Raw genomic sequence first — 13,407 nt, 5'->3', positions numbered from 1 at the left:
CCACCAGAGGTTCTAGTGTTGGAGAGGAGGTTTTAATTCTTTTACCCAGTGCCATTTTTCCAGTTTAAATTGTGCTCCAAAGCAGGTATTTTCTCCACAGGACAAGAGAAAAGTATTTTACCTATTTGCTTCCAGAACAAACAGAAGTTAGGGGGTAGCAGTGGGAACCAGGAAAAATGGAATGGATGAATCTGTCCAGCTGATTTGGTATTTTAAAAACCTGTGCAAAATCTTTAGGATGGATTTCCTGTGCCACAAATGATAATTTCCTATATCCTATGAAAGTACAGGAGCATTTGGGGGCATTTATCAGTGAAGCTGGTTTGACATAAGGAACTGCGCTAACTTAACTTAGCTCTTGATACAATTGCTTGTTGAATAATTTCTAATGAAACACATTTTGTCAATATTTGGACTCTGCATATTGCAATGGACTGAACCATTGTGTTTCAGGTGTTTGCAAGAACATAATGTCAAAACATACTACTACACTGAAGGCCATGATTATCTGATACTCCATCCCAACCTACCAATTCTGAAAAAAGCCTTACCTGTTATCACTAATAAAATCGATAATTTCCTGCTCCATTTTCAACAGTATCATTCTATCCCTGTTAATACAAAACAAAATAATTCAGTTTTACCACCAGTTTAGGCTACAACCATGAGAATAATTCTGTCCAGAAATTCTGACCTAAATTAGAATTCTAAGGGAAGGGGGATAAAGATTTTTGTTTTACAAGTGTTCTCTGCCTGTGATTCTAAAAACTGAGTTGGGAATGTTTCTCCCATTAGCAACTGATATTTGAATAGGATTTTAAGTAGCCACTCTAGAATCAAATTTTGGCAGAAATGCAGATACAAGTATAATAAACAAATTCTATTTAATGATACGTTTTAAATATGTATGACTGTACAGAAGAAATATGGTCCAGACTGCAAACACAGCCATGAAATGTCTGCTTGGTCATTATTTTAAAAATAAGGGATGCTGTAATGTCCAGTAAGTTAACTTCTGCATTGGTATAGGGAGTGATGAGTGATTTGTACCTATGTGATTGTCTATGATGGTCTAGAATAAAGATTTATTTTTCAGCAAAAAGAGAAAGGCCATCTGACTGCTTTGTGGCAGTGATTATGTATTCATCTCTGGTTGCCAATCAAAAGAGCATCAATGGTGTAGAGGTTAGGTCAGGGTTGCCAACTCCAGGTTGGGAAATTCCTGGACATTTTTTTGGGGGGGAGTCTGGGGAGGGAAGAGGTTGTGGATGGGAGGTAGTCCAGCAAGGTCTACCTTCCAAGGCAGCCTTTTCCTCTGGGGAAACTGATTTCTGTATGGAGATTAGTGGTAATGCTGGGCAATCTATAGGCCTCATCTGGAGGTTGGCAACCCAGGGTTAGGAGCATGAGCTGTGACTTGGGTATCCCCAGCTGAAATCCTAGTTCAGCCAGCAGCCGACTTTACAGAACTATTGTAACATGTGCCAATATAATGTACGTGAAACACTTTGTGAAAATTTGTACATCAACACAATATTGTTCAAACATTATGATTACTATAATAAAAGCTATAATCATTATAACATACCGCACTGCTGGCCAAAATGCAGAATAATATAGACAGCTGTGCTTAATCACAGTGACACAATCTAGAATGAACCAGAGAACTCCCCCCCCCACCATGCTCCTCACTCCCTTTCCATTTTGCTGTGCAAATTCTCCCAGCCAAACATGGTTGCCATCCATCCATTAAATCAACCAACCAACCAACAATAACAACAAATATTGAGGGTTTTTTTAAAAAAACAACAATTTATGAGCCAGTTTAGAGAAAAGAAAGGAACAAAGCTCAAACTCCTCATCTGGTTTTATTTTTAGGTACACCTGTTAGGCCAATTGATCACGTTTTACTTTAGCCTTGGACCTGTCAAAAATGACTGTACTCTGACTGACCTATCAAAAATACTGGACTCTGGCTCTGATGTTGCCCATAATCACATGTCCTGGCCAGGGCTTTTTAAAAAGCCAGAACGCACAGGAACACAGTTCTGATTGGCTTGCTGTCAGGGGTGTGGCCTAATAAGCAACTGAGTTCCTGCTGGGCTTTTTCTACAAAAAAAGCTCTGTGTGAAACAATGGTGATGTCAAAAAGTATGGCCTAATATGCAAATGAATTCCTGCTGGTTTTTTTCTTCAAAAAAAGCCCTGGTCCTGGCTATACCACAGTTCCTTCTTTGGTCTCTACCACCAGGACCTACCAAGGTACCAGAATTTTTGCCTCCAAGAGTTGGAAACCCTATAGCTGAGCCTAACAACCATTAAACATTGTACTGCCAGCAGTACAATGTTCCTTAATGTTCATAATTAAGCAATTGGCAGCATGACACCTGCGTCAGCCCTCTGAATTCTAAACAAAAGAGAAACAAAAATTCCCAAAGCAAATGCACAAACCAACTGAATTGGAAGCCATAAAACAGAAAGGAAATATACAAGCCTTGAATAACTCTATGAATGACTCTCTGCTTGAGGTCCTGGTCTATAATACTCTATTTATGTTACGAAGGATACTAGCATGATTGTAACGAGTATTCATGTAGGGTGGAGTTGATGGGAGTGGATTCAGAGAGGGCTGTACAGCACACAATTCAAAGCTGATAACTGTCTATGCTTCAGAAACACTGATGTTGCCTGTTTTGAGTCATCAGATGCTGTTTTACAAAGGAGGGTATGTGTGCGTGTGCATGTCTGCATTGAGCCTGGGTCTCCAAGAAAGTAATTATGCTATGGGAAACTGAAAAGGCTACGGAATACATGCTGATTTTTATAGCAGCTATTGCTAAAATCAATATGCTTTCATAGAACCATAATTATTATTTCCCACCCCATGACCACCACATTTTCCAGAACGAACACTGCACTGCTCCCAGTTGCTAAGATCTCAAGCTATACAGAAGTGTGATACTTACCTGGGATTATTCTTTAATGTGTTAACCAGAAATTCGTGCAAATCTATGCCTGTTGAGTCTGTATATTCTTGGCTGCAGTCTGAAAAACACACATTACTAATAGTTTCATTTCTTAAAAGGTACAAAAAATTAAAGCCATTGTGTGAAGTAATTTTTTTTCCCTTCCTCCCCAGGTGCCTGATAAGAGCACCTGGTGCATGCAGGCTGTGACTTACATTAGCAAAACGACCCCAATGTATGGTGGGAGGAGATCTATTCTTTCAATTTACTTTACCAGCAGCTAAAGCCACCATGTATAACTGGATATTAATACAAAATGCTCTGCTTTAGAAAAACACAACGGATGCATAAATCTTCTTTAAGTCTTTCCAGTACTTTCAATAGTCAACTACAAAGTTTAATGATCATGTGTGCATGTTATTAATTAGTGAGTGAATTCTAAATTTTAAACACATCCATGTTTGCCTGGGCAAATGTGAAACAGTTACAGAAATTTTAAGCAAAATAATGCAGAGGACCAAACAACCAGAAGGATTAATTTTGGTATTTGACCATCTGCAATTTGTTTTGCTAAGACCATTTCAGGAAAATGTCTTGTTACTGGACTTGCCATCAAGCTTCACCTAGAGCCAAGTTTCAAGGGAAATTTGTAGGTTTCTGCTCTAGAGCAACATCTGAGAACTTTCTCAGAGGAAGTGGGGTCTGCATGCCCCTAGATGCCTGAAGACAGAAAGTATTCTTGAGTCAATCCAGTTGCAACCAGGATGATAACTTTTTCTGCATTCACCCATAGCACAGACATCCTCTTGGCCAATTTAACAAAAGAACACAGTCAGTAAAGACTGGCAGAGCACCATGCAGATTCAGTTCCAGGCCCAAACTGTCAGATGTTGAAAGAATGATCTATTGTATTAACAAAAGCCCATAACTCATGACATACTGGGAAGTGGCAAGGTGTGAATGTGTGTAGGAAGCAATGACTCCTAAAGTCATTATTCAGTGTGGGTTTCCTGAACAGCCAATAGTCTAAAATTCCATAAAGAAAATCCTATCTGCATGATACTGCATTCACATATTATCATTTGACAGTTGAATAATTATACATCTATGAACTATCTGTTGATAGTTTGACTGTGACTTATGCCACTTATTTTATATGTGGGAGTCAAATTGGGGCTGAAACCATATCCAAGGGGTCATTTTCATTCTCCATCTCTTATAAAAAAAATTACAGAGACCATCCCTCCATCAAATAAAGGGGATCCATATTTGGCAACACAGTTGTAATTGCAGCATCAGGTGTCTGTGTTTAGATCTCATTGACTAGGCATGTATGAGTCTGCAAGAGCAGGAAGTAATCTTCCCAACCCAGCAGCTCTGCTTGTGTATAGAGATCCAGAAATCTACATGTTCATCCACTTTGATCCTTCTCCACTCCTTTCTCCATATAAGCAAGAAAGGACTCATTGGTACCTTCCATTCCAGCCACCTTCTGATAGTCATCAGTGTTTCTGGATCATGGTTGAAAGCACCTGTGAAGTTTTTAAACTACACTAAGCCACTATCAATGAGGTCTATGGCAGAGCATAACTGAGTGGCAAATTTTGCACCTGTAGTTTTTATGCAGTATTTTAAGTGGGCTTTTCACAGTAACATATGTATCTGTGTCCTGAGCATACTCATGCATACACAGGTACACACATATGCCATATGAAAGATTTCACCAAAAGTGTATGGTCCCTAAATACCAAACTGAGCCTGTTCATTCATTATTTAATGCTTGAGACTATATACAGGCTGAAATATGATCTGGAAGAGCTTTCCTTATTAAGGGGAAAAATAAATGAGAGAATCAGGAAAGTCTGATTTTGCCTGAATGTGGGATATTGCAGATCACTTGTTACCTTTCCCCTGTAATAAGATAAGCAGTGAACAGAATACACAAGCCAGTTTTACCTCAGAGACAAAAGCAGGACCCCAGTAATGAACATATGGATCCACTGTGTTCTTAAAGACAATAACAACTCTTCTTTCTTCATATAATTCTTTATTCTAATTTAGCTCTGAGATGAGTGCTTACCAAGACTGCTCACTTGTGACCCACCAAACTGAACCCAACCAACCCCCCACACATCGGAGTGTTCCAGGTTCACGATAGTTCCCCTTGTTTTGCAGATCCAGGCAGCCAGCCAAAACAAGAGTTCAGCTGTATCTCTGCCATATGTGGCAGAGCCTTACTTGAAGGAGTGGGTCAGAAATGGTGCAGGCTTGGTTTAGCTAAATGCGTATGGCAGATGTGTCATCAATTTTGTGTCAACAGATACATATACTACAACTCCACAAACACATACAGGCTATATAATATCTGTGCACAAACCAACTGAAATACATATACAAGCATAGAAGCACACTCACATTCAAATTAATATGTGACTATGATAAATGACTAAACAATTATTTAAATATTTTTGTTCACCTTTTGATAACATTCTTATCTTGGGTTTTTCACTGTTTCTATCTTTGTTTTTATCCTTCTCTTTTTCTTTCTCAGATTCATCTTTACTAGATTTATCCTCTTCTTGTAGGCTGGGGAAACTTGAAAGCTGTAGCTGTATAGATTCCTGTTGAAAAAAATATAATAATTTAGGGCCAGATTTAGGAAACTTGGCATGGCTTCCAAACTGCATTATGAAGTGCACGCTTAGAAAAGCTGAAGCCAAACATCATTTGGGTTTTGTTTTGTTTTTTAAAAAACCCTTTATCTTAAAAAAAAAAAGAATAGTGTATTCTTAGGGACAAATTTTACTTCTTGATACATATTTTAAATGATGGCAGTAAGAATGTGAATTTAGTTCTGAATAGATGAGCATTCTGAACCTAACAAACTTGCTTCAAAATTATTCTCATTGCCTTGCAGCAGTAAGTCAACTGAAAGCACTCTTGTTTAGCAATGATCAGTGCAATCCTATGTAGTTATTCCAGTCTAATATTGATTTCAGCTGGCTTAAACGGGACTACTTCTGCATAGGGTAGCACTGTTAAGAGTTGCAGCTAAAATCTGTGGGTCTCAATAAATTCCACTCAATGGATACATTTTGAATTTTATTGGGAAAAACCAGCAACTTCTCTGCTTACATAGGCTGAAGTAAATTCAACTTAAACCCAAGTTTGGAATGAGTGGGACTAGCTTCTACTAGCATGCACTTAGCATTAGAAAGTTAGAATAGGTCACTTTTTAGTTTGAATAGTTAATATTTTATTCTGGGAGGAACATATATTATTATGTGTGTTCTTTTAATTTTACATCTAAAACAGATGGCATATAAACAGAGGAAGACATGTGACTTTGTTAAGCCTAATTTCTTCAATTTTAAAAATGTAAATTTATTTAAGATTCCCAAAATTCATATTCTGATCCTAAATATTTACTCAGAAATTTGTTGCACTTTCTACAGAGCACAGAACTTCAGTTTTAAAAACATTGTTAATTACATTACTTTATTAGTATCTTTTAAAGATTTGATTTAAGAATTGTTAATGAGCAAATAGCTCAAATGTCCACACTTCCTAGAAAATATATATATATATATATAGAGAGAGAGAGAGAGCTCTAATGAAGTTAACATACTATAGCTATCAACAAACTCATTAAATAAATATACCAGAAATTTTAGTTCTCAAGAGAAAATATTTTAAAATGTAAATGCTAGGAAAAAATGTATTAACTGTTTTTCTCCACTGCGAATGAACACATAGACATATCCTAGGAAACAACAATGTATGCTTAAGTCTCACTGAAATCAATGGGGCTTAAGTGCACATAACTCTGTGTTAGGTTGTGGCCCTTGACTTTCAAATTTCAGTCAATGAATGAAAGTCATGATGAATATACCCTGTGAAAATGTACAGAATCATTATCTTAAAACCTTTCCAAATAATCAAACTGAATGATATAGTGCAACCATCTGTTATTTCTTCAAATGACAGTGAGCACTCTAAAAGGAGGCTTCGCCACTTTGAGAAGTTTACTCTGAAGCCATAGTCTGTTATAGTGCACTTGCATTTTTATAGGAAATGGAAGACAGACTTTACATACATTCTAAAACAAACATATAAGCATCCAGTATATTTGTTGTGCCATACATATAACAAACCACTTCTACATATTCATTGTAATTGAAATAAAGAACACACAGAGAAGTTCTGCAGAGTCGTAAAAACAATCTATATTTTGGTTCTTATATTCATTTTTATTTATTTTTTCTCAATAGTTAAATTACAACATTGATAAATACATTAATACAAGGTAAGTGTAGCGAACAACAAGAGATGTTCAATTTTGCAATAGTACACTGATAAAACCAATCATATATAACATTAGAGGCAACATTCCTTTTGAAGTAAGGACAGAGTGTGCAATCAGGTAAACTTTCAAGATCAAGTAATACAGGTAACAAGATTTTTCCTACACAGGAAAATCAAGGCAAATTTTCAAATATAATACAAACATTAGGTTTGTAGTACAATCCATACTCTGTTGTACTGGCAGTGTACCATACATTCTGATAAACCCTGTAGTTTGTAAACAGCTATGAAACTCATGAAGAAAACCCCAACTTAACTCAAAAAAGTAAACAATTCCCATGGGCACAATGTTTCCAATATCCTTCAGCCAGTTCAAGGAAGAAGACATGGGTCTAGCTTTCCCAATGCAAAATGTATCCACGTTCAAGGATGTTTTCCTATCTAATTTTATGATATTAAGCCAATCATCCTTAAGAAGCAGGACTGGACTGCAGAGAATATTTCAGTCTGCACAATACTGTCAGAGAATTCTCCCAGGTATTTCACCAAACAATTGCAGGTATCCACAATAGTAAAATCCCAACCCTCCTCTGTCTAGCACTAGGGGCAGTTTGGAAGAAATATTTGCCCTCAAACTTGCTAGTTTTTGTAAAGTATGACATTTTCTTCTCCTTTGCAGAAAGTACATTAGAAACTGCCATGCAACATTTATACAATCTGTTATTTATAGTATTCTCCTTTTCAGTCTCATTTAAAACAATAGAAAACACAAATAAAATGCAGAACAAAAGCCACACGTTTCTAATAATGCAAGTTGAGCCAAAGCTTAGGGACTTTTTTTTTCAAAATGTCTACCTACATGGACAAAATAACCTGTCTATTGTCCTACTGCATAAATGTCAATGTAGAGCAGCAAGAAAGTACAAAAACCCCACAGCTTAATAAGATATGGGGTGGTGGTTTTTTTGGTCTTTCAAAAAAATAAAACTCTCCATGGTAAAATGTTAAAAAAGGAGAGTTTAATTTGCTTCAGTTCAAGTTAATAGAACAAAGTCCTAGAAAGTACACTTAAATGCAATATTTGTGCTAACAGAAGTTAAATATTTCATTCTCTATTGCCTCTCTCTGGCTGATCTCATTCTCCAATAATATATCTGAGTCTCTAAGTAAGAAATACCGGCAGAAAGCTTGAAACAGCTTGAGGATTTTGTTTGTTTGTGATGTTGTTAAAAGTTGGTTTGCTAAGCAAATGGAATGAGAATGTGAGCCTTTCGCAATAGGTGTTACAAGAAGGTTTTGCAAAATTCAGAAATCTGTTGGATCAAATTTTCACGATTTGATCAAAAAATGCTTCTTTGGAATAAATGGTATACAACACCAGTACAGACTAATTCAACTACATGCGTTGCAATATTTGAAAATCGGCACCAAGAATCAGAAAAATGAACCATATGGAATACAATGCACTTCCCCCCACCCCGATCACTATGATTTAGGTTGTCAAGAATTTAGCTATTACTAAAAAATATGTTCAGGGAAACTGATACATAATGGACCTTGCATGACCTAGAAGCCAGAGTGGACTCAGTACTATGCCTGGTGTAGTCTTAAAAGAGATAGCCTTAGAGAAAATAACAATTCTATCTTTTTAATTTTTTAAAAATAATTAATCTGAATTCTTTTAAATTCTTTTCCATTTGTTGAAATTTTCAGGGGCTCTGGAAAAAAAAGAGAGCAAATAACACCCTGTAACATACTGTAGAGCTACTCATTGATTTCAAAATAAGTACACACTAAATTCCAGAAAACTTCATCAAAAGCAAGTGCACTCTCATGTAAGGTGATTTTGGCTTCCCAAAATCAAGAAACACCTTTAAAGCCCAAATATGCCATGTAGTCATGCAAGTGTAAGTTAACCATGCAGCTAATTGCAAATAGTTTAGATACCTGATTGTCAATCTCTGTTTCCAGACGAGGGCATGATTCTTCACATACAGCGAGACTCCGCACCAGTTTCCCCTTCCCTCCTGACTGAAATATATTAAAAATAAATAAATCACTTCTGAATGCTGATGTTCATATATATATACTAGCTTTCTATACTGCATTTCAAATATATAAGTAGAGACCTTATAGTAGAAAAAAAATTGTTTGACTGACATGCATGATTTGTTTACAGATAGGGCTGGGCAGACATGACCAAAGGTAACAGACTTAGGAAACATTGAAAGTAAGTTGTTTTCTATGCATGATTTAATATAATTCAATCAGAGCAGTCAATATGCAAATGCTAATCCAATGAAAAAAGGAATAAAATTTGTTACAATGAATTGTAACTAGTTTACTAAACTTTTGAATTGGATAAAACATGCCACTATTGGTGGGGGGAGCTCCTTGATTGACCATCTCATTCTACTTTGGGGCTTGTTTTCTGAGCTTTGGGAACTATCCATCCATATAGATAAACCATAGCATGCAAAACTAAATGCATGAAAAGATCAGCCACTTAAATAGTGGCAGAAGTATAAGAGGAAAATGGTAGTTAATAACTCATGGAAGCGCAATGATCTTAACGATCTTCTGCCAATAAAGAGCAGCTTGTTCAACATGAATAGGCATGGGTTTTTTTTTAACATAAGCTTTTCATGATATACATTAATTTTATCACAAACTCAGTTCCTCATCACTCTGAAGAAACAGTGGGAAACTCTACCTTGGGTCTCCTTTTCTGCTGGTTCTGGTTAGTGCCTCGTTTCTGTGAACAGCAAGTGAAAAATTATGCATGACTGTGGGTGGAATACATGCATAAGAAGAATAACAGTATCTTACTAACAGTAAAATAACAGATTTTTACATGATAAAGTACCAGATCCATGTGATAAATGTCAAATGACTTGCCAATTTCCACTGGTAAAAACCAAACTGAATTTTTCAAGAGGTAAAGAAAACCGCTCTCCCCCCTCCAAGATCATTCCAATTTTATCTTCTTACCATATTTTAATTTTTTAAAAAATTAATGTGTTTGAAAATATTTAGCATCACAAAAAGTTATTGTTAGAGATAACTGGGATCACTACAAAAGTTCTATACGTTAGTAACGCAGAGCATAGTCTGTGTCTACCTCTCTGCTGGTAAGCATTCCCAAAGGGGTTCCCTGTGATCTATACACTGATCTGATATAGACATTTTTAAATTTTAAAGCAAGCTTCATATAATATGGTCATTCAACAATTCTAATGATATAATGATGTAATATGAATGTAACCGATAGAAAGGCATGCCTCTCAGAATGAAAAAAGAAAAGCAAAGACATGCAAACAGCAAAAGAAAATGAGAGAAAGGGGTACAGTGAAACTAAATTAAAAAATAAAAGTCATCTGCTTCCTCACAAAAACAAACATGCCCATCCATACCCTATATCTTAACAGAAAATTAATTTCCTATTTTCTTATTCTTACCTGGCCATTCTCATCTTTTTCATCTGTCTCTGAGCTTTCAGTTTTATTATGGATGCAGTTCTCTTGCTGAGAGATGGATGAGTCTTGCTCATTTCCAGCTTCCTCTGCTTTCCCTTGCTCAGACATTCTCCCCGACACAAATTAAAAGAACACAATTTGATGACCTGGAAGGTCAAGACATTGAAAAAACAAAAACAAAATAGTGAGTAAAATTTGCTGTTTTATTCCCATGAGAGGTATTTTTATTTCCTTCATGATGAACTAACAAAGCTCAAGAATTTAGGGCAATACGAATCAGCAGAAACATAATGGACTGAAGTACTCTTGTGAAAATACTCTTGAGCAAATATGAATAAGTAAAGCATCTTGCTTTTCATATCAGAGAATATACGTATATCGATGTCACTGCAGTGCTTTACAGTATCCTTTCCCAACCCTCAGCTGCAGAACTTGGGACAGAGAGATATTACTTTCTTAAGAAGCTGTTGGTACAAATAAATAACCTACTCATGCTTTCTAGGTTAGAGGGTCATCATGTAGACTAGAACCTCCATTAGAACATCAATCTAGCCTTATTTTAAAAAATGCTGCATACTCCTATCAATTAGGCATTCCTCTGTATACACATGAAAAGGTTATAGCATTCTATGTAAGAAAGAAAAAAACCCCCTAAATTTGGCTGAAAAGGTAATAATTCAATCTAAACATCAGTTCTAAATTTGGCAATAAAGCCTTTATGGTCAACATTTCTAGGCATCAAAGTGACAGCTCCATTATAAAAATCATAAGCCTCTTCCAAGCCCCATGTCACTCTCTCCAGCACTGTGGAAATCCTCCTGGAAGCCCCTGGCAGGGTGGCTCTGATGAAGATATCTTAACTGCGCGGCATTGCTCTCAGCTTACAATAGTCTGTTGTACAGAAGCTCAAAATGGCTTTTCAAAGTTAAAGCCTATTATTATTTCCCCCCCTCTACCCATAAAATACCCCTCTGACACTTCCCCTACTGATTAGTTGTCAAATGTATCTCATGAATAATTTAGCACTTTTTATTCTCCCCCCTGCTTTTTTTTTTAAAGTGAAGTAGCACAAAGGAGTTATTTCAAAACAGTTTTCGATATTTGCCCTTTTCAGAATTGAATGGCTGTTAGACAAAACTGCATTTGGTTGTATTTCTTTTTACAGGTGGCAATTAATATTGCACAGATCTTTACTAAAGCCTCTCTTCTTTGCTTATTTTAAAGGAAAATGCAAAGTATATTGAAGGCACACATTCGCATTGTAGCATTTATTTGGGGAACTTAACAGAGATCACAAGTGGTCCTGTTTCATAATTAAATTTTCAAATGGAACATGATTTTGCAAAGGACTTAGAACAATGATTTCTTTTAAAACTGTGGATTTTATATTTCCTTGTATGTGAAAATTGGGGGTAAAAGTTGCATGATTCAAAGATCAAATTCATAGCAATCAAATGAAACACTTATTTCTGTGAGGTATTCTGTTATACTGTCAAAACATTCAATTTTTTCCTACCATAACACTTCTGTCTCCAATTAATTCTTCAGGTCACAGGGCATTTATATCTGAAATTAAGCCATTCCTTTTCACAAACCAAAATATAATTAGTATGGATTCTATGTCTGAATCTAGCTTAACCCCTAACCCTCTTGTTTGGCGTGTATTCAAGCTACGTCTACGCATGCAACCCCTTGCAGACCTGATGTGGACTTATGAATGTCTTATTTTAGGATCCAGTTCACATACACACACACAAACCCCGCCACTTTCCACAATTAGGTATGTAACAAAGAAGCCATTTACCTTCAGTGCTGCGTTAATTCTTGATGCCTTTCTATCAGTTTCTGCTGCTCCTCACTGGTTAAATCCACACAAGTGATCAATGACAACGTGAGTCCCATGACCCCATTAACAGTTCAGAATGCCAATCTCCATGCTGTTGCTTCAGAGAGTTTGACAGATCATCATCATCAACCTGGCGGGAAGGGGGGGGGAAAAGACAAAAAGTAAATACCAATCATAGTTGTTATAATCAAGGTAGGGTTAAAAGATAAAATAAATAGAGACCAGATTTCTAACACTAATGACCAGTTTCAAGCAAATCACTTTCACAGCTTGATGCGGCTCCACCTGTCTCAAAAACTGTGTGCCTCTTCTCTAATGAAGGCTAGAGCCGGCTGTTCAAGTCATAACAGCTCCTACGCACGGAGCTAAAATTAACAATTGCATATTATGTGTTGAAGATTACTCACTTCAATTTTAACCTTTTTAGAGAATTCTGGCACTTTACATTTTTTCAAAAAGGCTCATCTGTTTGCTTCAATGGGAATCAATATTGTCGCTAAGAAAATATAAATGTCTACTCCATAACTAAACCTTCGTTTCAGTTTTGAGAATAAATGTGTGCATGCGTGTGTGTTTTAATTGGCATCAATAGCAGGTATAAATGAGCTGAGTTCAGAAGGTAGAACCGCTAAAATGGCAAAGAGGGAGTTAACAATTTTGAGCAATAGAAATTAGGGAGAATTTAGAATAATGTGAGAGGGGGAAGGATTGCTTTGGGAGAGAGACAGAAGGAACGATTGCTTCAAAAATGCATTACGTTATGTTTGCAGCTCATGTTGGTACCAGATGGGCATTTGGTTAAAAGAGAAGTGAG

The 13,407-nt window shown here is 36.4% G+C and overlaps 1 protein-coding gene across 5 annotated transcripts in view; it reads right to left on the bottom strand.

Annotated features, from left to right (window-relative positions):
• Positions 1-12,880, bottom strand: part of ARPP21 (cAMP regulated phosphoprotein 21) — a 153,258-nt gene extending 140,378 nt beyond the window's left edge. For 3 of the 5 annotated variants that reach the window (XM_060247596.1, XM_060247599.1, XM_060247598.1), the window contains exons 1-7: positions 12,552-12,880; positions 10,730-10,893; positions 9,985-10,026; positions 9,219-9,302; positions 5,443-5,587; positions 2,967-3,045; positions 552-611 (exon numbers count right to left, since the gene is read on the bottom strand). In XM_060247596.1, coding sequence (XP_060103579.1) covers positions 552-611; positions 2,967-3,045; positions 5,443-5,587; positions 9,219-9,302; positions 9,985-10,026; positions 10,730-10,855 — 536 coding nt within the window. In that variant the 5' untranslated portion in view covers positions 10,856-10,893; positions 12,552-12,880. The remainder of the gene's footprint in view (positions 1-551; positions 612-2,966; positions 3,046-5,442; positions 5,588-9,218; positions 9,303-9,984; positions 10,027-10,729; positions 10,894-12,551) is intronic. The other 2 variants (XM_060247600.1, XM_060247601.1) reach the window with 1 other exon arrangement.
• Positions 12,881-13,407: the final 527 nt, after the last annotated feature.

The sequence above is a fragment of the Heteronotia binoei genome, chromosome 10 (assembly GCF_032191835.1).
Source record: "Heteronotia binoei isolate CCM8104 ecotype False Entrance Well chromosome 10, APGP_CSIRO_Hbin_v1, whole genome shotgun sequence".
Lineage (NCBI taxonomy): Eukaryota > Metazoa > Chordata > Lepidosauria > Squamata > Gekkonidae > Heteronotia > Heteronotia binoei.
The sequence above is the reverse complement of the archived record's forward strand: the minus strand, read 5'-3'. Positions and strand labels throughout refer to the sequence as shown.